Source organism: Myiozetetes cayanensis, unplaced genomic scaffold (assembly GCF_022539395.1).
Source record: "Myiozetetes cayanensis isolate MyiCay16 unplaced genomic scaffold, myiCay2020 scf1, whole genome shotgun sequence".
NCBI classification, from domain to species: domain Eukaryota; kingdom Metazoa; phylum Chordata; class Aves; order Passeriformes; family Tyrannidae; genus Myiozetetes; species Myiozetetes cayanensis.
In genome coordinates, this window is record NW_026086604.1 from 33,137,790 (window position 1) to 33,162,348 (window position 24,559).

At 36.3% G+C, this 24,559-nt stretch overlaps 1 protein-coding gene across 1 annotated transcript in view; it reads left to right on the top strand.

Annotated features, from left to right (window-relative positions):
• The window catches only part of ARFGEF1 (ADP ribosylation factor guanine nucleotide exchange factor 1), an 87,300-nt gene that overhangs the window by 16,943 nt on the left and 45,798 nt on the right, over window positions 1–24,559 (top strand). Inside the window, exons 2-6 of the mRNA XM_050318363.1 lie at window positions 9,701–9,731; window positions 13,943–14,099; window positions 15,171–15,317; window positions 22,161–22,340; window positions 23,885–24,158. Of these exons, the coding sequence (XP_050174320.1) occupies window positions 9,701–9,731; window positions 13,943–14,099; window positions 15,171–15,317; window positions 22,161–22,340; window positions 23,885–24,158 (789 nt within the window). The remainder of the gene's footprint in view (window positions 1–9,700; window positions 9,732–13,942; window positions 14,100–15,170; window positions 15,318–22,160; window positions 22,341–23,884; window positions 24,159–24,559) is intronic.

Sequence of the window (24,559 nt, forward strand, 5' to 3'; positions counted from 1 at the left end):
GTTAGTTAGATGGCAGTTATGATTCTGTGCAAGAATATTTGAAAAATCATTTACTGAGGCAGAGAAGCTGCTTTTTGTGGTGGTTTTTTTGTTTGTTGGTCTCCAAAGACTTACAGTGCTTTTCTTAGTCCAGCGTGTTGGGATTTTCATGAGAGACATTGGTAAGAATCTTTTTGTATATTGATCTGTATACTGTTGCACTCAGTTGGTGAAATGGCTTTTTCTGTAAAATATAGTTATTAGAACGTGAATAATTGTAGTATATCCTTTGATCAAACTCTTGTAGGGGGTCTGTCTTATTTTCGTTGTTTCTCTGCAGTATTTTGTCCTCTTATATTCTTTAGTAAAGAAATAAATTATCTCCCTCAACATAGGTTCTCATGTTTCTGTTGAACTTCATTTTCTGTTCTTTCTGTGATTCTAGTCCATTATAAATTAATGAACCATATTTCCCTAGCAGTAGTAGTAATACCAGCTCAAGGATTTGTTTTCTTCTTAGTTTTCTTCTCCTTCCTGCCCTTGGCACATGGCAAAAACGGCTGAAGGAACTGATAGATGCTTGTTTTGTTTTTAAAGTCTTTTAAAATCTAAGGTAAAAATTTAACTTTTACCTTCTTAATCCAGTGTTACTTTGTTACTTTTGAACTGGTAGAGTCCCTCTTCAGTTTTATAGCAGGCGAGCACAGATAGTTGTATTGGCTCAATTCAGGTTGATGATGCAGTCAGGAGGAAAGAGATGTTAAGTAGCAAAAAAGTTTTTGCTGTTTAGCATGTTAAACAACATCATAAGTTTTTCTTGCTGAATAGTCTTCCTTTGTTCTGAGTAGTAGTTGACTCATCTGTCTGCACAGGTTATGTATGCTACCTACTTTCTTTAAGCTGAAAAAATTACAAAAAAAGGAATAAAAATAACATAATGGAATTAAATTTATGCCATTTTCATAATGTGCTACCTTCCTCCATGTGGATAGCTGTTACTGTGTTGCTGCTGAAGTTGTATCCTCTAGAATCAGAATTTATGCAACTCTTAAGTATTTTAATGTGTGACATGAGGCAGAAGGGTCAGAAAAACTATACACATTGTGAATATGAAAAGGAATGTACAACTACAGACTTCCCCACCCTTGCATGATAAAAAAACATTATTGTCCTTGCAAAACTTACTTCATTAAAAAGAAGAGTAATGCTGATGAAACATAGTGGGTAAACTTCATAGGGGGGGTTTGCGGTATATTTATTCCAGTGTACTTTTAGACATCCACTGCAATAAGCAATTCGGTTCCAGCTCTTCTTTCCCGAAACATGATGCACACATGGCAACTCAGGGTCATGTAAGTCTTCAGTGAGTTGAAACAGCTCACTGACCCAATGAAAACTAAATTTGTCAAGCTATTAAAGCTTGGTGCTTTGGTGGTAATTGTGTGAGGAGTGTGCAAATAAGCACAGGCAGATGTGGTGCAGGAGGCACCAACTTTATTTTGGAGATCACCCTCAGACTGGATTAAAGCACATTGAAAAATCAATATAAGCAAGATCCTGTCTGTAATCTGGTTATGTCAGTGTGTATTTGGTGTATATTAATGCCCCTTTTCAGCAACTTGTGCTGTGAGTTCTGGGCATGAAACTGATACACAAAGGCAGGAGGAGGAGGCTGGAACAAGGTATTTGAAAGGTGTGCTGTGCTTGATTAAAATAAATGTACATGGCTGTCCTCTTCTCGTAACTGTGTTTAAAGATGTAAATAAAGAGTCTCTTTCCATTCTTTGATTTTGATCTAAGAAAAGACAAAAGTTTGGATACTGCTGAGAGTTTACTGTAGATTTAATAAGGGATGGGGACCCATGTAATATTGAGGGGAAGCAGAGCAATTTAGTGCTGCAGAAAATGAGCTTTTCAGCCATGTGCTAGAATATAAATGCTACTAATAATGACTACAATTCAGTTATCCTTGGTAATGTGTGACCTAATTTGTGTGTCACCCCGCCTCCTCTTCTCAGTAGTCAGTGAAGCAACTTGACAGTAGTCTCAACTTGATTTAGCAAATAGAAAGATTATTACAGAAAATCTGTTATAAAGCCCTGCTGGATTGAATTATTCTGAATTAATTTTAAGCCGAATGAGGCCACTAGAGTTGTTTCTGGTTTTCTTTAGATTTGCCAGTGATTTGTTATTTGAAAATGTCACATCTAATAAGCTGAAGGAGCAGGTACTAAGGCTGACTGAATAAAGGCAGGTTGTGCATTCAGGTTTCTGAAATCACACCAGAGTTGTGTATTCCTGAATGGTGTACTGTGAGCAGGGCTGGGGACAAGCTGTAGTTCTCTATGAATGTCTAAAAATGGCTGAAGAGAAAATGGAGAATAGGTGAGAAGATTGCTTCACAGATAAAAACCCCATCAAACATATTATCTTTTGAATTGCAGATATAAAAGTAGAGAAATACTTCCAACAGGATTTGCTGCAAACCTTTAACATAGCGGAAGATATGGCAGGGGAAGTAACAACATAAAATGTTCCTTTATTGTATTAACACTTTCTTCAGAGGATTAGTGTCATCTAAAGTTTAAGCGTTTCACCTGCACAAAGTTTGTATTCGTGACTTTTGAGTTTTTACCTTATGTATATGTACACATAAATATTTTTCTATGTGCTTGAAAGGTTACTGCTCCATGTTTTTCAAAGATAATGAGATATGACTTAGCATTTCAGTTGATTAGAAGGTTCTGCAGAGCAGAACGAAGAGAGTTTACACAGATTTTCATCAAAAGTTGTCAGACTCAAAATGTAATTGCTGTTTCTTTGGAACGCTGCTGCTCAAATAGCGTGTTTAATCTGCTTCCTTATTTACTCCTTCGATACCTGTAAACATGAAGAAGCAGTAGTATAATAAGTTGGAATGGAAAGCAAGTTGAAGTGTTCAAATGTACTCTTAATATTCTTCTGTTTGTCTGTACAATGGTTATTTCCTACTATATAAATGCTAAGTGAAGACCACAACAGCAATTTTCTTAAATCTGCACAGAACTTTGCTCTTTTCTGTCTGTGTACCATAGCTGTGTGAGCTGTAATTTTGAAGACAGCGTAAAATAGGTATAATGAAAGGTACTTGACCACAGCAAATACCAGCAGTCATACAGATGTGTAAATAAACTGTAAACAAAGGCCTGTGCAAAAGTCTGGGCTCAGGAATTTTGTGGGAGAAGAAACACTCATGGTATTCTACAATGGGAAGAATGTACACAGGTAAAATTCACACTTTGATGCTATATGTGCTTGCATTTGCATCTGTATTCAGTCACTACATTCAGGAGGATTTGAGGGAAGAGAGGAGAGATCTCTGCATCCTTTAAGGCATGGTGGAGAAAGCTGTTTACAGGATTTACAGGGAGACATAGTGCTATCATATGCATCTTGGAAATTCCACTTAAGAAACAATTTAATCTTTCATAAGGAGTGGTGTCTTCTTCAGGCTACCCAAAATACTGATTGTTTCAGTACTGTCTTCCTGTAATGAACGTGCATGCACTACTACCAGTTTGAGGTAGGTCAACCTGATTTGATAATCTAGGGGAATTACAGTATTTGTACTAAACTGTTTAGTTATTCTATGTGATCTGAGATCCCAGTGAGGCTTATTAGAAAGCTTTCATTTTTTGTCTGCTTACTATTTGCATACACTGATATGATTTACCATCAAAAATAGATGTGTTAAAAGTTTTGAAAGTTAATTGAAAGTTTTTGAAAGTTACCTCTATATTACTAGAGGTAAAAAAGAAAGGGGAGAGGAAAGTACCATAATCTGAGTTTGCTAATTACTCTTTTCTATACATCTTCAACACAAGGAAGCTTATAGAAGCTGGCGTAGTTCACAGTTCAGGAGCAGTGAGGTGAAAGGTGAGACTCAGTGGGACCAATAAGAGTCATCAGCAGGAAGCACAAAGAAAATCTCTGTGTGTGTTCTGGATACTGTGTGTCTCTTGGCAAATATTCAGATTTGTGCAAGAACTGTAAGCAGTTTAGATGTTAGGAACAATGTTTGGGTAAAAGCAAGTGCTAAATGTGCAGCATGTTTTTTTACATAAACTTTTTCCTTAGATGTACTGACTTAGCAGAAGCTGCCCACAGAGATCACTGGAGTGTCATTGTCTGAATGACCTTGAGTTAAAAATGGCTGTGTGCTTCTCCAGGTCTGTTGTTGGGTCTCCTTAGACATGATTATTTTAGTTTTTTTCTGAAATCTGTTAGTGGCTTTTAGGTTGTTAATGCTTCCTTACTTTAGCTGAATAGATAACAGACTTTCTGACACTGCTTGAAGTTAGCAGATATCCAGAAAAAGAGAAAGTGTCAGATATTTATTTAGAAATACATTGTAATAACCTGTTTTGGGGAGGATTAGCATGATCTGCTTAGAATTTTATTTCATTGAGGGAGAAATTGTTCTGTGGACATCTTTTATTCCCATGAGGTTTACATGGTTTTACTAGTGTGAGTTCCTGTTTGGTCAATTTTTGTAATTAAACTGTTACCATATGTGTAATATCCTTGTTACATAGTTGGGAATGTAGTTAATTAAAGTTCTCTTCAAATAAGTGCTGAATTTCTAGTTTTATGTAAGAGTGAGCACAAGTACCTTTAGACTGCAGTGTCTTTGAGGATTTCCAGATGCCTTGACATGGATAAGGACAGTGTCAATATTGTTAATGATGAAAACTTGGAGTTTTTTTTTAATCTCTTAGTTGCCAAATATTTTGTATGATGTTGGAGACAGTCAGTAGAATACTTGGGTGGAAGAATGCAAAGTCAATTCAAGCAAAGCTTTTAATGTTCTAATAGAATTTCACTCTTTAACTATAGATAACACTATAATTTAAGTTCCTATTCACTGCATGTTCATTGTATCTCATCAATTGGCTTTGACTTGAAAAAATTTAATTCACATTGATTCCTTCTCACAGTAGTCTTCTATGGTATAAGTCTTGTGAACTCCAGACATTGATTGGTTTCCTTGAAGAATTATGGCCTGTGCTGCTTGGCTGGTGCTTCCTTCTGATTGCCAGATGGTTACAGTTCTTTAAAATGCCAGTCCTTACTGCCTTGAATTCATTATATACTTAATGCTTTTTTGTTTGTTTGTTATTAGTTGTATATTGTTGTGATTTTTTTTAGTCATCTGCATACATTTTTTGCCTTTTTTTTTTCTTTTTTTTTTTTTTTCATACTAAGCGGTAAGAGTATCTTCTGTCTCTCTCCCAGTGAGCAGAGGAGCACATGTATACATTTTGGGTGTAATTTTTATGAGGTATTTCTTTTTTCCAGTGAGAATGTAGGGTGTTTTCTATTCCAAAAGATATACTTTCAGTTAAGTAAATAAACTTTTGTTCTTATGTTTATGGTGAATATTAGGCTTTAGATGTGCAGATCCTCGTAGAATTGAGACTTACGCATGTGCTTCTCTGGCAGGGAATGCCAATACAGTATTGAGGGAACACAACATGCTCTTCATTTTTGAAAACAAATCTGATGCAAGAATGGAAAAATTTAATGAGAGATACATGATAAATGCTTGCAAGTGTGGGGATTTTCCTAGCATTGTATTTTTTAATTAATTTTTTTTACGTATTTTTCTATTTTATGATAAATATTTTCCATTTTTCCCAATAGCAAGTTCCATAAGAATTCTTTTTCCTGTAATCTAATGTACAATTTGATGTTGATATTGTAGAGTCTGTGTAGCTTTCCTAAAGTTAACAATTCAGTTATCTCTTACTTGATGAGTGTTATCCTTAACTTCTGCCAAAGTATAACTGTAAGATATTTGTACTTTACATAGTATGACAGCATATTTAGGTAATCATAAGAAATATTACCTGAAGACAACCTAGAAAGGAGGTTCTGTTTCAGATGCAGAGGGATGTTGGCTTGGGAACCAAAGGAATAATCCAGTCATAAATTTCAAATGGGAATTACAGACACCCTTCAGTGTAGTTAAGTTTTAAATCATGCTTTGAATTGGATTTGGAAGGGGGGGTAAACAGTGAATTAGATCTAAGTTGATAAAGTCTTACCACTATCTTTAGAGAGAGATTTGGAAATTTTATAGTTGCAAATGAGACTAGCTGGTTATAAGGTGTTAAGGGAAAAAGGAGAAAACTGGAAACAAGTTGGGGTCTTTTTATACAAAAATGATGAGCAGTCTGAAGAGGGTAAGGAAAAACTTTCAAATTAAATGCTGAAATACTGAATTAAAGCTGAAGAGGTGAGAAAGGAATTATGGATACCTGTTGTGGTGGTTTGCCTCTGGCCAGCAACTAAGCCCCATGAAGTCTCTTACAAAAAAACTGTGGGTTGAGATAAAGACAGGTTAATAAGCAAAAAAAAAAAAAAAAAAAAAGATGGGGGAGGAGTAAATCAAACCCCAGAAACATGAGTGATGAAAAAAAAAAAAAGGTAAAAAGGCAGTAGCTCACCACCAGGTGACCAATGCCCAGCCAGTCCCCAAGCAGCAACAGGCAACCTACACACACACACACACACACACACAATTTGCATGACACCATATGGAGTGAAATATTCCTGTGGTCATTTGGGGTCAGCTGTCCCGACTGTGTCCCTTCTGAACAACTTGTGTGCCCCCATCCTGCTCGCTGGTGGGGTGGGGTGAGAAGCTGAGAAAGGCCTTGACTCTCTGTAAGCACTGCTCAGCAGTAACTAAAACATCCCTGAGTTGTCAACAGTCTTTCCAGCACAAATCCAAAACACAGCACCATATAACCTACTGTGAAGAAGATTAGCTGTGACCAAGCCAAAACCAACAACAAAGGTCTTACACGTTTTCAGAGATTTCTTTGAAATGATAATGGTCTGTAGAAGTGTAGATGAAATGGAAAATTATGTTGAAACTATTGTACATGACTCATTTCACCTGTGTGGTGAAACGGCTGGTGCATACCATTGTGAAACTGCAAAATAATGCACCTCTTTGATCAGCTCTCGCTTCTCTGTGCAAAAGCCACGTAGATTTCCGTTAGTTCTGTGGTATTCTGGAGCTCTGTGTGAATGTGAGAGTTCAGGAGGGATTTATTGTGTCATTGCTGGTGCACTTTATTTGAAAGTACTGAATATTAGTACAATTAGTTCCATTTTAGGATACATAATCCTTTCAGTTCCCTAGAATAATCTGAGCTGTTTTCCATAGTAATTCTGTGTTTACGTCACAGATAATACAGAGGAAGACTCCAAAAGCTGTAGTCTTTTCTACAGTTTTCTTCCCCTGTTTCAGCATCTTACATCCTCTTTTCCTCTTCCATCCCAAAATCAATGGTGATGTTGAGATAAGCTTTTCCAGCTCTTGGATTCTCTCTGTTGCGGTTTTGTTGTGTGTTTGGGGAGTGGGAGAGCAAAACAAGGAAGTGGCCTATGTTTTCAAGCCTCTTCCTTTTCTAGCCAATTTTTGGTTTTGCTGGGATTGCTTTTTCCCATTTAAAAGATTGTATCAGTCAGTTCCATTTCATTTGTCTTTAACAGATTATTTATCTAGTGTGAGAATTGTTAGTTACCTTTATTATAATCTGGTTTTCTGATGATAATGCTTCTTGAATTTTTGTATGGTTACTGCTGGATGTGGTTGTTACATGACCATGAAATTGTACTGCGATTAACTTGTGTTTTGATGTGGAGAGCAGAGGGAACAGTCACACAGTGAAGGAAATTACATTTTCTCTATTCTCAAGGATAAAAGTAAAGTTCAAGTCTGATCTCTACCTCATTCATAGTAGCAGTATCATATCATGTGCTTATCAGCCATTAAAAATATTTTGGCCGTCTAAAAATAATTGATGTCGACTACTATAAGAACCTTCCTTTTTATTTAACAAAGGTTATAAAATCTGTACTTTCACATTAATAGGCTTAGGCGATGCTGCTTGAAATGGTAGTAACATTTAATTAGATTGACACTTACATAAGCTTTTTCCTTCTGCTCAGTTTTGTGGGTTTAGTTGGAAACTTTAAGCTTGGAAACCATTCTGTTGTATCTGTTGCTTGGTAATGTTTGTTGGACAGACTTCAGAGCATCTCAGGGAGCAGAATTCCTGGGTATGAATGCTAAGGTGGGAGGTAAAATTATGGAAGGTATGAAGATGCTGGAGGGATGTTGGTCAGGAATTTGTCTTCAAGCAAGTGGATTGAATATCATAACCTAGGAGGAAGGCATACTTTACTGAAGCATTGCTGAGTACTAGGTTAATGTTGTTATTATTGTTACTTATTGAGGAATACTGAATGTCTGGAATATGGAATTATTTTCATGTTTTGAACAACCCCAGGTAATGCATATTTGAATGCACCTCTGGACTAGCTGTTTCTGGGATGAACCACTGACCTGCTAACCTGGAGCTTACTGGGGGTAAACATGAACATCAGTCGTATCAGAAATAAGATGTAGATTTTAGGTTGTTGTGTATTCCTTTTGTTCACATTTCTTGATGTTGGGCAAGTCTCTGAGTAAACATGTTTGTTGCTCGTGGTTTGTGATAAAATGCCAAACTTGAGAACCTGTGTTAAGTAAGTGAATCAGTGTGACTGTGTGAAATGGTAAATGAGGGACAGGACACAGATGAATTGTGCTTTTGCTGCATGGCAGCTTAGTTTGAAATATGAAATTGGTGTGGGTTTTGTCAGAATCAGTCCATGCCAATAGTTTAAAGCTTATATACGAAAATCAAAGTAAGGTGTTGTATTTAGTTGATTATGATTTTGCATGTTTGAGCAGGACTTGGTATTACAATAGGCTTCCTGAGATGATTTCTTATAACATACATACATATATATACATAAATATATATATGTATCTCAGTTCTTGATCCCATACATCAAGAATGTATTCCTGCAGCACTGGAAAACTAGACTTTCGAAAATCCCTATGATTTAAGCATGCAAAATGACTAGAGCATACAGACAAGACTACTCTTGAAACCAAAGATATTCCCTAAAATTAGTTTTAGTAATTCAAGTAATTGTTTTACAGTAAATTTTCAACATAATTTTAAAGTGTTTGTCAAAAGCATTAAAGTCTTAGTCCTTCTGGTTTTATGTATTTTAAAATAGTATGAAATAGAGGCGGTACAAACTTCTTTTCCTCTCCCTTAGTCATTGCTGTGGTATCTAACACTGTTTAAAACCAAATATGATAAGTAGTCATTAAGATTTCATAGAAGAACCGGCAGTGGTGCATTGTTTGTTTGGGGTTTTTTTCTGTATAATCTGCGCCTTTTTTTTTCTGTATATGCCTCATTTAACAAGCAGTGTGTACTTCCTATCTTTTATGGATAAATTAATAGTTATAATAATATTTTAGTTTGCCTTGTTATTTCTGTGTATGTGAGCTGTGAAAGGAGTTTGCCATGTCTTGACAGAAACATTCTGGGGATGTGGTGTTTAGCTGTCACGAGTTGATGCAAATTTAAGCATTCAGTTTTGAATATAGATTCATAAAGTAATTTTGATACAGTTTGCAATCAGTGCAGGTGAAGAATAGAAGTACTTAAGAAACTGCTTGTAAACATGTATTTTCTGTTGTATACTAATCTGGTTTCAAATGTTTGCCTAAATAGTTTTACTTTCAAGACATTTTCAGTTATTTAATTTTATATTTGTTGTCATGACACCATTTCTATAACTATGCCTTTGTTTCATTTTACAGAGGAAATAAAGGCTGAAACTGAAAAGCAAAGGTATGTGATAGTTCATCATATTAAGTGATAGTGCTTTTAACTTGTTAAAATGTTTATCATACTTACTCTGCAATGGGAATACAGGTTCTCTCTGAAAAGTATTTTCAACATACTTTGGATGGCTGGTAGTATCTGGAAATGTGCAAGTAGTGCTATTTATGTGAATGGCTGTTGTGGTGCAAGGCACAGGGCTTGGGAGTAGTATCATCAAATAGCTTAGAGAGAGCAGGCTGATACTGTCTGGCCAGGGAACGTAGGAAATGGGAATCAAAATTGGAAAAGGTCTTTGTGGGTGGCACAGAAGTTTCTTTCTTTGTATTGGTGCAGAAGCCTTGAAGTGGGCTCAGAGAAGGGGGAAAGAGCCTGGAATGCAGATAAAAGACTTCAACTGTGAGTGATTAAGGGGATGACAATGAGGTGAGGAAGTGGGAATGAGCAGAGAAAACCAGTGTAATTTGAAAAGACAGTGTGTGGAAAGGACCTTGTTAGGGAATAGGTATAGATTTGTGAAGGCAGTTCATCTGTGTGTGAAGGTAGAACCAAAGTTTGACATTCAGCACTCTTCTGCTATCAGCAACTAGATTTTTAAGTATTGGTAATCTGTGGAGTGCGTTATTAGTATTTACGTGTTCCACAGTGTACATTACTGACTGTGAGTCAGGGCTGTGTGGTGAGGACTTTTTATACCACCTGTTGAAAGAATCAGATCAGTGTGTGAAACTGATGATGAAAATGTTCTTACAGCTTAAGCAGATGGGAGCTGCTTGGGAATCTGTGTTCTGCCCTGGTTTTGGGCAAATCATTTCAACCACAGCTGTCAAAATTGGCTTCTAATGATTTCTACTTCATCCCCTGGGTGTTTGAGCTGAAATCTGCAGGTCTGGACTTGGAAAGTGTAAGCACGTCTAGCTGGAAGGAAAGCCAGTGGGAACTTCGTTTCAGAAGATGTAAAGAAAAACTTAATATCAAATACGCTGAAAAATTTAGTCTTGCAGCTTATCAAACTGGGCACATAAACCGTAGTGGGTGCATCTGACTGAGACTGTTGCTTCACTTTCCACTAGCAAAATAAAATCATTAGCTCAGAGTGGGATTGTAAAAATAAATTTAATATTTGTGTAGTGTTCAGAAGGTGTTGTACCTAGCACCACAAGACTGTCTCAGACAGAAAGTAATAATGTTGGATTTATAATAAGGTTTTCCTAGTGTAGTATAAATAAAGCAGAAGTCCACATTGTGAAAAGCATGATAAGAAGAAAAAAAAACAAAAAGCAAACAATTCTTAATGTTAAATATTCAGTGAGAGATGTTTGTTCTGGGCACTGAATAAGGAAAGGTAATATCTGATCCTGTAGTTAAATACCATGGTAAAACTAATGAGAACGCTGAATTATAATTATCTATACAAGTATGATTCAGCCATTTCTGAACTTTGGGTGTTTCGTTCCTGTCCTGATAATGTCTGAAGTTGTGTTTATTTTGGGGGTAGAATGTGTCTGCCTGTGTACATTTTCTAAATAAATTTTGATTTCTTCAGTGCTGTCTTTATTTTGACAGTAGCTTTTGCTGCTATGAAGGCATTGCTGGACTTGGAAATCGTGAATGGACTTCCTTATTCTTACTGTAGAGTCAATTTTTTTAGATGCTGTAGAAAATACTGTTATTCTAGGCCTTAGAATAGATAAACTTCTTAGTTTACCAAATTTTTTTCAGCTTCTTATTTCTGTAATTGAGATTTGAATACCCTGTCTAGGAACTTCTAATGCTGATTCTTTAAAATTTTCCAGTCCCTGTTCAGGGTAACTAATCTCACAGTTAACCTGGAATGAATTGAAAATTTTATAATTTCCAGCTTTCAGAAATTTTGCATGGAAAACTGCTTCTTTTGTTGTTTGGGTTTTTTTTAAATGGAGCTGGTATTTGTGAGTGGAGTGGAGGGGAATGGAATGGAAAAGTGCAGGCTTATTTATATAACTGGTACACAGCAAATGCTTCCAAAATGGTTTTCCAAATCCATTGTTTGATACATACCTTCTATTACTGATGTGTAATGATCAGCATGTTTCATAATTCTCAGGCTTGGGAGATGCCTTGGTGGAAGAAAGTTTTGAGGATAGTTTCTGGTTTTAGAGTCTGCTGAGAAAAAAACCAAACATCAAAAAACCAATAAACCAGCAGAAGCAATTCACTGACATTAAGTAGAAATGTATTCTCCCCTCTCTGCTATCCCCCTTCCCTTACATCATCAGTAATGTGATGAGGTTATTGAGTTGCTTTCCAGAGACAAATGTGCATCATCTTCCATACTAAATATCTTACCCATTTTAAAATAGCTTTCAATTAAGAGGAGCTTCAGGCCTGTTCAGTAGCTTGCTCTGGCCTGGGTTCATCATTTCCAGAATCTCATGGCCTGCTCCTTGTCTGGAACAATTCTGAGTTTATTTCTGGAGTGCTCTTTTTAACTTAATTTTAATGTTTTCAATAGACATAATCACTAGATGAAGAACAGTCTTGTCATGACATAAGCAAGAGATAACCACCCTTTCATTCCTCAGAGAAAACCTTTTATAAGAATTTCAGAGAGGTTTAAGAACACAGAAGAAGCATATATTTCCTCTGCAACTTATCTGATTGGAGTTTTGTTCAAAAGAGCTCTGCTTCCAGCAAAGCAATACAGGGCAATAAATAAAGTTGCACATCCAACAGAAAAAACAAACCTCTGATTTTCTTCGGGGGAAAAAAATTGTAGAGATAAATTAAACCTTAAAAAGAAATGTTACTTAGTAGGAAGTAGCATCTTAACACTAATTGTTCACTATGAAGACTTAAAATTTAGGTACCCTTTTTAAACAACCTAAACAAGGAGGTCTGTTTGAATGTAGTAGCAAACATCATCTCAAGGACAATCCAGCTTGCTTCTTGAAAAGCTAAAACTAATGTATATTGATTAGTTTAAGGCTCACTTCATGATGCATGGGACTGCAATCATTCCTTAGATTTATAATAAACTCTTGGCAGTTCATTCTTCCACTTCAGTGATGTGAAATTGAATGCATTCCTTGAAGCGTCTGATTTTATTTGCAACATGTGTAGGACCTGTATTTGAATATAGTTGTTCTGTAAAGATCTGTTTGAATTGCTGCAAGAATTTTACAATCCTTCACTACAGAATATGATGTTATGCCCTTTTTTTTTTTTTTTTTTGATATTGCTTGTGAAGTCTGTTTAAGACAGTGTAGTTTACCTTTAATGTACAGATACCTGTGCGTGCACAAAAAAGGTCAGGAATGCTTTACAGATGAGAGGTGATGAGCTCTCTGTGAAATAAAAGATCTGAACGTCTTGCTTTGATCCAAAGGCAAACTGCCCTGATGCACACAAATTGGTGAAAAATGACCCATTCCTAAGGACTCTTTTTCGATAAGCATTAATGAGCATGACCTTTCTAAAGGTGCTGTAAGCAATAAAACTTCAACAGCTCATAATTTTCTTGCTTTTGTATTGTTAGTCATTTCAGATACTTTTACCAATGTGAGATATATTGGTAATCATTGAACTCTAAATTCTGTGGTGTCACCTGAAGCAGAGATAGGGTGAAGGTTTGGGTGGTTTTTTTGTTAGTTTGTTGATTTGGTTTTTTCCTCTGAGTATGTTCAGGGTTAAAGTTCAGATATGATTTCGTCTCCAAAATAGATGTACTTTCTCCAAAGTACTGAACCAAACTTGTGTCGTAATACAGTAGTTGAGTAGTTAATAACTTTCAGGATAATCATTACTTTTGGCAAGTTGTATTTTTATTAGTTCTAGTAGTAACAAGCTTGACATCTCTGAATTATTATTTGATGTGGAAATCGTATTGAATAGATTTTCTTCTTCTCTGTTTTTTCTCTTCTTTTCTTCCTCTCTATTTTCACCAATCAAATAGCGGGAGTCTTTTCCTATTTGAGAGGAAACAAGTCTTATGCCTTCAAACCAGCAGGGACCACTGAATATCCACTTAGTGTGCAAATGGGTCAATTTGCCCGATCCATAAAGGAGACATGAATTCTAAAACGCTGTTAAGAATATTTTACATTTTACCATTAACTTCATAGAAGTTAGTCTTTCCCAATGTTAATTTTCTTGATATTTTATTTCATTCATGAACATTGTGGGGGTGAGAACTATTTGTGTGATCACTTACAGCATTCTAATACAGTCATTCTGTTTAGTCCCCCTCATGGAGAAGCAAAGTCTGGTTCAAGCACTCTTCCACCTGTGAAATCAAAGACAAGCTTCATTGAAGCCGACAAATACTTCCTACCATTTGAATTGGCATGCCAGTCCAAGTGCCCCAGGATTGTCAGTACATCTCTAGATTGTTTACAGGTCTGTATGAAGATGACCTTTAACTGTCAACTTTAAATTCTGTTGCTTTAGAGGGGAAGTGCAGTTGTATGTAACAAATAATGTCATGGGATTTTTATTATTTTACTTTATTGCACACATAACCAAATAGCATTTATTTCTCACAAAAGGTGAATGTATGTTATTTATTATGTAGTGTATGTATGTGTCTGTGTGTATATGTATTACCACAGGTATGTGTTTGGATCAGTTTTATTATGTACAACTACTTCTTTTCATGTGTTCAAATATGTGTTGAACTAACACAGCAGATATAGCATTAGCAAATTTATTTTGTTATTCATAATTGTTGTAAAATAGTTTCACTTTGAGATGTCTGGCCTCTCAAAACTCCTGTGAGGCTCCTGTAATGTTTTCAGAACAAATTCTACAGCCTGGAATTTTGCCATTCTTTTCTCCTGAGCAACCCAACAGCGAGCCCAGTTTACAGTCACAGGCACATTCATGCCTGGCAAGCTCTTGCACCATGATGTTACTCTGTATTTTTCAGTAGGTGGGCCACGGAGATTAACAAATACTCTTATGTCTGAAGTGTTCAGAAGAGAATTTTACTAATTTTGTAATAAATTCCGCTTCTCAGTATTGAAGACCTAGTGAAAGAAAGGGATAAAAGAACACTTAAAAGTAGAAGAAACACTGAAGCTACTAGCTAATCTTCTATTTATAAATAGAAAGTGTTTGCAGCTGATTTATCTGATACTAAGAACGTTTGTGTGCTGACTACACATGAAGACTTGTGTGATGTGAGCTAGTTTTTATAATCCTGTTCATTTTAAAACATTGCTAACTGATGATCAAAAGCTTTAAGGTTAAGCTTACTGACAAACTTTGTATTGCAGTTGCTGAGTGAAAATGGAATAAATCTGGAAGACATTTAAAAAAATCCTTGATGTTTTATGCGACATGGGGTACAATGTACTGTTTTAATTATTCTGTGCAAGTTAGAGCTTTCAAGTGAATTTATTTATTATAACAAAAAAACAGCTTAATTTTTTAAGCTCTTGTTTATGTGAGTTTTTTTCTTCTCTCCAGAAACTTATAGCATATGGGCACTTGACAGGGAATGCTCCAGACAGTACAGCTCCAGGCAAAAAATTAATTGATAGAATTATCGAGACAATATGTGGCTGTTTTCAAGGCCCTCAAACAGACGAAGGGGTTCAGCTACAAATAATAAAGGTAACACGTTTAATACCTCATGTATTTATCGTGATGACAGCAGGAAGACATTCGTGACCTCAGAGTTCAAGAGCAGAAGTGTTTAATTTGTAAATGTAATGGCAATTTTAAAATGCTTTCTTGATCCTTTTTCTTTGAGATGGAAAGTCCCTGTCCTATGCTCCTTTCCCTTATTTCTCCCACTGCATTTTGAGTGTACTCATGGTTGTGACCTCAAGTCTTGTGCACAGACCACAGCGTGAAATTTCATTCACAGCAGACTTGTGGAGCCTATAATTGTGCCTCCTCTAATTGTGAGGAATTACTGTCAAACCATCCTGCAATCCCACTGGGGGAAATGGTAATTAAGCAGCAGATTTTAAAATCCGTTTTGGAATTGGTTGATGAAATGCAATTAGACCTGGCAGTTGGGTGTTGCCACGGTAGCTTTGTGCTGCTGTGTCAAAGCCTTTGGCTTGAAGGAGGTCCAGGGTTTCTTTCCGTAGCTTATGTAAATGTTGCATGTGGAGTTTGTACAAATAAATGTTTCTGGGGAATCTGTTTTCTGATTGCAGCCATTAATTATGGGTATTTATTGCAGGAAATCATTGTGCCAAGTATGAGAAGTTAGCTACCTAGTGGAAATGCCATTCCCTGCTCCTGTATCAGCAGTCTTTGAATGGCTGTGATGGTGAGCAGTGGTGAAGAAAACAGTTAGAGTTAGTTATGAGAAATGGAGTGTTGGTTACCCTGTTGGCATTGTATTTGCTTGTTTTACTGCAATGAATGTAGTTTGCTCTATGCCTTTTCGTATCATAAATTTTCCTTTTCTTTGCACTCCACTTCTCCAGCAAATAGTTGTTAAAAATGTTGGTTTATGCTGCTGTTTTCTAGATTTGTTGTGTTGTTTTGCCCAAACATTTAAGACATTTTTCATCTTGCAGAAGGAAGCTTTTGTTGATTTAAACTCTCAGTAACTGGAACTATTATATCTCCCTGTCACTGTAATACTGTCTCTCTGAATACTTTCTTATTTCAGTCTTCCTCACCTGAAAGGGCTTATCTATGAGTTGGTATTCCTTCTGTTGAAGAAAAGGGTTGAGAAAATAAATTCTTCAAAAACATAAAGTGTATACATTAAAGGCCTTAATTTTTTTTACTGTTTACATTTAGCTGATTGCCTTGTTAGAATGACTAGGAAAGTGGAGAGCACTGTTTTGACTTTGTCTCCATGTTTGTCCAATACACTGAACACTCTAAAAAGCCTGAAAATTAGAAATAACTCTGGCAAAGACCAGAACTTTTGACTTTGGAGGAATAATGAAATTGCTAAGTCAGTCATATTCTCATAACTCTTCAGTTCTGAGCTGAGTGTGAACTCCTCCATTACGATTTGAAGGATTAATCATGACTTTTTGGACTCTTCTGTGGTCCTATGATTAGTTTGTTGTCTGAAGAATTTTAATTCCATCAGGGAGATAGAAGGCAGGAGGGGACCTGCATCAGAGCTTACATGCAGTGCTGTTTCCTAGTTACTAGATGGCTTTCCAACAGTGGAGTCATCTTAAGCTGGTTCCCAACAACCAGAGCCACTTACAAGTTCTGAAAATACCTTTCTGCTGACTACCAAGGAAATAATCTTGCTGACACTGAGGAGTATAATTTGTCCTTTTTTTTTTTTTTTTTTTTAGGTATCTAAGCTTAGAGGCACGTGTTGCACTTGTTTTGATAGGGGCCAGTTTAACTTTTCTATTCCTGTTTCTGCTTGCGTGTTCTCATCTCTGTAATGCCCTTGTTCTTCATCTGCAGACCCTGTGATTAACCAGACTGGGAAACTGGCCTTTTCCTTCTTTTCTCTTGTAGTTTAGTTTGATTTGGTGTAATTTTGATGTGAAGACATGAACATTTCTTGCTTAGTTGTTAATGATGGGGATTGTTGTGGCAGGAAAAAAAGCAAGTAATCACTGGTGTGATTGAAAATGGTTCATGCAAATTATGTTTGAAATCGCCTCCTTTGGTTGAACCTTTTTGCCTCCAGGCTTGCTCTCCAAGGGCTACTATGGCATTGTCATGTGGGAGTGCAGACTTCTGTTGACAGCTGCAGAGGTCTTAGTTGAAGTTCTGTTTACATTTCTGTCTGGCCTATTTATTTCCAAATAACTAAAATTATGGCAAAAATTGTATTAAATCTTTTTAAAAATCTGTAAAGAAGGAATAAGGATGAGAAAGAAGGATGGGACATGCTATCAACTGTGTTCCTTTTACCTTCGCCTGCTGTATGGAAAGTATTTGTTGTTATCTAGATACTTTTACAGCTTAATTTACTCATCTTTGACAGAGAAAAATTATTGTGTGTGCTTGATAGCTGTAGTCTGAAAACTTGAATGTTATTTAGTGATGTTATCTGAGTCTTCCATGTGCAATAGGCTTTTCATAAGGTCAGCTCCTGACTGTCTATTTACAATTGATCACACTGTCAGTATGACTTGATGTCTCTGGAGGAAGAAAAGTTGAATCAAATGTCGCTTGCACAAGTTGTCTTTTGAAACTGACTGAAAATAGATGACAACTCGTTGTTGGATTACAGAATGGGAAGTCTGTAAAGGCTGACTGATTCTGAGCAATAAGGAGAATGTTGGTGGATTTGAAAGAATTATAACAAAATATGCATGAAAACAGATTACGAATTGAGAAGACACTTAGAACTACTTCAGTCCCATGTCCTTTTATGTTTCGGTAGTGTGGAATGCTAAGTAACTTAATCATCTACAGCATCATGTAGTAGTGTGATTTTTGTTTCCTATTAAAAGATTGTTGAAAACTTAATTTCTCCTGCTGAGATTAGAAGGAGCTGTGGGTTATGGAATGCTTTGAGAAAAAACGACGCAAGAAGTTTTTCGGAATACTTGTATTTTGAGGCTTAAGTTAACAGCTGGTTCTTGTTACTTAACTTCAAAATGCTGTCCTGTCAGTTTGCAATTTTATTTTTTAGAGAAGGATTGTTTTCAGAGTTTCAGAAATACTTCTGTTTTACAAAATACTTATCTGGTTAATTCCATATTAGACTCTAGTTCATTTTGAACTCCTAAATGTCCCTAATAAAACTAAATAAAACCTTATATTCTTATATAATTTATATTCTTTGTTATCTTCCATGGCAGAAACTGGAATATAGTTCTCTTTCATTCAGAAACTTCATAATCCTTCAGTGAGTTTCATGGCTGGCAACTGACCAAATGCTTGAGAATATAGGGGTTTTTTTTCTTAAATTTGATGTTACGTAGATAAAAATTACTAGTTAACATCAAATACTAAGTCTTACTGATAATTAATAATTTCATTATTACTGAAATCTGGCATACAGTCTAGGATGTGACACTGTTGATTTCAATCACTGTCTCAACTGTGAAAGCATGCTGGAAGCAAACACTGTGTTTTTCTGTTCTTCTTACCCTCACAGTGTATTTCCACAGTGCTTCAAAGTTGGTAAACTAAGTGAGGTAAACTTAAGTATTTTAAAGTAATTTAAATATGTAACATAAGTGACTGAATAATTTGGAAATGGTAAAAAGCAGAAGATTAGTTTCTCACTTGCTCACAAAGAAAATGTTGCTTGGAGAATTACATTACTAGATAATTTTTTAGTGTCACTTATATTGAAAAATTATTTATCTGTGAAAGTTATTTGCTGTGTTTGTTGTTTTCTGGTTTGAGGACTTCAGTGTCCTGTGTTTTTTCAAGAGTCAGTCTGTAGTAGCACGTTATTTCATGATAAGTAAATGTTGGGACTTGAAGTTAACTTAAAAAAAATATTATTGAAATTAACCAGATAGCCCCTCTCAAAGAAGACAGAATTAGGTGGTTCCAGTAGCTAATTAACACTAGAGAGAGGAGTTAGGGCTACTGTGTTTTATGTACTGTCTCAAGTATTCAGGAGTTTCTAGGCAAGTGGATTACAAAACTAAAACAAAGTACGCCCATGCTGATCAGATGACAGCTCTGCTGTGTCATAAATCTTCCAAAGATAAAATGATCAGAGTTGGCTGAGAGGAAAAAACAACTGACCCTGAGCTGAAAATTGTTTTCCTGGTGGTAATTATATTCTTTCACTGTAACTGTGCTTTCTTGCAGAATATTATTCAGTGTGAGAGGAATGCAGAGTTTAGAGGGACAGATTGATACTGGATGATTTTAGTAGAGAACTATTGTTAATGTAGTTTACTTTTAAAATTACATTCATTTTGCCTCACGAAGTGTGATGCTTCCTGTGCACTTGTTTTACATAATAGGAAATTCACTAGGCAAACATACTTCAAACTAAAAGAAAAAATGCTCTACATGTCACACAAAGATAGGGTAATCTGTAACTCAAGAAATGATCCTGAAGATTCTTCTCCTTTCCCAAAGCCATCTGATGGTTGCTTATAAAAATGTATAAGCTTTATTTATAGTAACTAGGTAGCAGCACAGAACAGTAGGATCTTTCTCAAATTCAGAACAATAGGTGTGAAGGACTGGAAGGAAAGCAGAAGGAAACAAACTCAACAGTCAGGATGGTAGACAGTAGTTTCAGAACGAGGAAAGCGTGTTGGCTGTTGGTATTTTTTCAGGCTTTGTGACAAAGCTTTTTTGGAAGGAACTGAAGTATAGGGGGTAGTGCTAACAATGTTTTTACAAAGTTTTCTTTCTCACAAAGAACAGCAAAGGAGAGGAGTACAGTAAAGTAGGCTGCCTTTTTTTTTTTTTTTTTTTTTTTTTTTGTGTCTCTCCTTAACTCACCCTGAAGATACTGGATGAAAACAGATGAGCTAAGTGTGACCACAAGGAGTGGGAACTCAGCTGTGAAAAGCCTTGAACAGCAAATCTTTAGTGTAAAGGCAAAGAGCAACATAATATTGTGACTCCAAAGGAGTAGCTTGGAAAAATGGAGGCAGGCATTTTCCATCTAGGCTTTGCTCCCAGATTTTGCCCTAGCATGCATTTAATACTCTGAGTCTACTAAAATCACTTTTAAAACAAACAAACCTCCAAACACCAGAGAACACATGGGTGTTTTTATTCTGTTTAGTTTTTAAGTGTATTGATGTGTTGCTGTTAAAATAACACAGGTGACTTCATGTCCCAGACCTGTTGCAAAGTAACTAGTGAGAGTGTGTAGCTGAAAGGAAGGTAGAGCTTTTGTTGTTCACATCTTAAGGATGGGGGTTGTTGTGTAGCAGTTTCAGATTTTGTGTAATAACCCTCCTTAACTGGGGGCTGTTGCTGAGGTGATTGTCCTCTACTCTGTCTCACCTCTCTTCTTTAGAAGTGTTGGACACAGTGGCTCTTTGGTCACAGAGTAAGGGTGGAGAGTAACATGAAGAAAAGTAATAAAATGAGAAAGGAAGGGTTTGTTTTTCTAACATATGAGTTGACAAGGATTTCAGAAGAGTAGCAGTGCTGCTGCTGATCATAACCTGTGGTTTCTCAGGGTTAGCTGGTCATGCCTGTTACGGTAATGATGTTCTCTTTTGTGATACAGAATTAGGTGATGTTGTTTAGGGCATGTCATCAAATTAGCCCTAAATGGAAGGTGCCAGGAGAAAGGATGGTGTTCAGAAAGTAATTGTAAAATACTTCCTGTCTCATTTTTGTTCTTGTATTTCTACTAGATTGTCAGAGTAGAGGAATAGAAATGGCACTGAGATGTGAAGTAAGCCTGACTAATGGCCTGAGGATGGCTTTAAATTAGAAGGAAGATGAAAGATACTAGCAAGAGATCAAAGTTAAAAATGCTTATCAGTTTGCAAACATGTATAGTAGTCATTAAGATTAGTTTCTAGTGCCTGGGAAGGAAAGAAACCCAAAAGAAGTGACTGTCATGAGCTCTGTCGCCAAGTTGAACTCTTTTATAGTTAGATACCTACAAGACGTCCTGTGGAAAGACTGACTTCTCAGTCTGCATAGGTGTTATTCAGTGAATTTGTAATAATATCTTAAGGAGGTGTGTCTCTGTGTGTGCTGGAAGCATTTCTTGGCCTCCACACCCCCTTATCAGGTGGTATGAGAAGAGGTTGTAACAGGCATACTAGGAGGTCTAGTAGTCATAATAGGCATACTGAAAACACTGAGGAAATTCAGGCTGTTAAGCCAGTTAAAACAAAAGAGCACATAATCCATCTGTAGCCTTGTCACCTTTTTTCTGCTAACTGGCACTGCTTCCTAATGTTAAAAGTCGGGGGAAAAAAAAAAGCCTACCTCCTCCTCACATAAAGATAAGGTGTTCCTTACCGCTCTGTTACCTGATCTTTTACAGGCTTATGTGCGTATTTTATTTTTTTAAAAGTGAAGGAGCTCAAATAGGAAGAAATAAGTGAATTTCTACAGAGAGGGCAACACAATATTCTAGGATCTACCCAAAAAGAGTTTTTATAAAAGGCAGTTGTCCCTCTATAGCTGCCTAATCTCATACTCTGTGTTTGTTCCTCACATTTACATTTATTTCTGAAACAACTTTTGCACCCTTTGGCTTGCTTTCTGGATTTTAACAGGTAATCTGTTCATGTTTATGTCTAGAAAATTCTAGCATGACTTCTATTAACTACTTCTCTGATGGCTGCATTGCTTGCTTCTTGCTGTTACGTATTATGAAACATGTATTTCCTAGATATGTTGATTACAAACACTCTGAGTTTAGTATAAGTGATATATATGATGCTCTGACATGGCTAGAAGAGTACCTGGGAAAACATAACTAAATTGCAGTTCAAGATACGTATTTAGATATATTTTAGAAGTAATCCAATTTTAGCGTTTGTCAGTTTGCAAACTTTTTGATTACTAAGATTCTGAGTGGAAAATATATATGTGTGTTTGTTTATTTAGGCTTTGCTCACTGCAGTAACATCTCAACACATAGAAATCCACGAAGGAACAGTGCTACAGGCTGTACGAACATGTTACAATATCTACCTAGCAAGCAAAAATCTTATAAATCAAACCACAGCCAAGGCCACTCTGACACAAATGCTCAATGTCATTTTTGCACGTATGGAAAATCAAGCAGTGAGTATCTCAGTATCTTTATTTAGAAACTAGCTCTTGAAAGCAAACCAGCTTGAGAGGTTTGTTTTGTCATTATTATTAAATTTTTTGCTTTTCTAACTTAGGTGCTTTGGGAAACAAATAATCTGGTCTCTTGTATTTTTCTTCTTGAGTTTTGCATTCTGAAATAATTGTCAAATGTGCTTTTTGGGGGTGGTGTATAGGTTTTACACTTCTCATAGTGGTCCTCTATATTTAATGGATGTATTCAATTGCAACCCTCCCCAAACAAATGGAAGTCTCTTCAGTCATGTACACTTGGTATACACTTTTTAACATTTACTTATGTCACTGAAAATGCTGTGGTGAATTTTCAGCAAGGACTTCAGCATATACCCTGTGCCTTCTACCGCTGATAGTAAAGATGAATAAGGCAAAATAATTGTCCTAAGTTCTATTTTAAAAGACATAAAAACCCACCCCAAATCCACATAAGCAAAAATGCAGATGTCCAGATTTAAAAACAGATGGAATTCCTAGCTACTTCTCGAAGTAATTCTGCTATATTATTGCAAACTCCTAAGTTTGTAGTACTTTCCTACTTTCCCTCCAGAAGCAACTGCGTATTGGTACATGATGCCATCACAGTTGAAGCAATAGGAGAGATTGTATTTATGATAAGTGTCGAGAACCATGCTGCCCCTGAAAGCTTTGGGGAGTCAGCGCAGTTACTATCCTTCTAAGCAACCTAATTAGAAGATTATTATTATTATTATACATTGGAAATCTTCATTTTTGCCAGACTTAAGTCTCAATCTTGATAAACCATCCTCCTTGTTTTGCACACTCTGTGCAGTTATTTCAGTATGATATCTAAGTAACGCTAGAAGGAATTTTTTGAGCTGTAGTTTGAGTCGTATCTTCTTGGGGCTCTCTGGCACCCCAAAAGATGCAAGGCTGAAAGCTGTAAGTGGAAAAGAGTAAAGGGCTGAGATCACAGTAGCCAAAATAACAGTATAAAAAGTTACAAAGGTTTTGGTAAACAGTAGACACTGCAGGGATAGAAGGCCAGTTCTTAGAGCATCACCTCAAAGGACGTCCTGCTTTGGTTTGACTTTAACTCATGTTATCTTAATGCATTAGACAAGTGATAGAAATTCTTCCCTTTCTCAGAGATTCCAGATCAAGCGATCACAAAAAAAATCTGCTTTTATGTTTTTCCATGCAATCTTCGTTTATTGTCATATCTGCTCTCTGAAATTCCTCATAGGGCAGGCAGGTGGACAACTTTTGGTCTTACAGTATGTGTAGTGTAGTCATCCCTCTTCCCACAGTGAAGGTATGGCTAAGCGCAATGTGCATAGTTGCCCCCTTGCAATGAACTATCCTGTGATATAAAAATTATTTATGATTAAACAAAGATGCATTTTCTTGAACTGTTACATCTTTTAGGAAGGTACTGTGCAAGCAGAGACAATACATATGTTGTGTTTATAAAATAATGTATACAGTTTATTATTGTATTTCGATAGAGAAGTTCTTGTGTGTTTGCAATGCTTTTTCAGCTTCAGGAAGCCAAACAGATGGAAAAGGAAAGACACAGACAGCAACACCATCTACAACAGTCTCCACTAAGCCATCATGAGCCTGAATCACCTCAGCTGAGACATATTCCAGCACAGACTGATCAGCTGTCCAAAGACCATGAGAGAGAACTTGACCACAGCACAAATGATATGGACAAAAACCTTCAAGAAGATACTGAGGCAGAAAATGGATCTGACATTTCTAGTGCTGAAAATGAACAGACAGAAGCTGACCAAGCCACAGCAGCAGAAAGTAATCAGTGTGTATTTTTGTTTCTTGGAGGGAGGGAAATGTCTGTAAAGAGAAAGGCTTAAGGATTGTCTTTTTTTTTTTTTCTTTCTCCCAAATCTGGAGTCAGGCATATATTTTCAAGTAGTTGACTAACACAAAGTATCTCTTGTCCTTGTTACTGCTGTTAAACTTCATCATGAGTATTCTTTAGTCCTGCACTCTGTTGTAGTCACTGTAGCAAAGACTCCTTTTTGTATCTATGTAATACTGTAAAAGTTTTTGAGAATAACACCTTAAAACCATCGACTTTTCAGTGTTTATTGTACATGAAGATACAAAATTGATGTCTTTTATTGGCATAGACCTGTATATTAATTTCCATTAACAGGTTGAACCCAAAATTCTTACATTTTGCAAATACC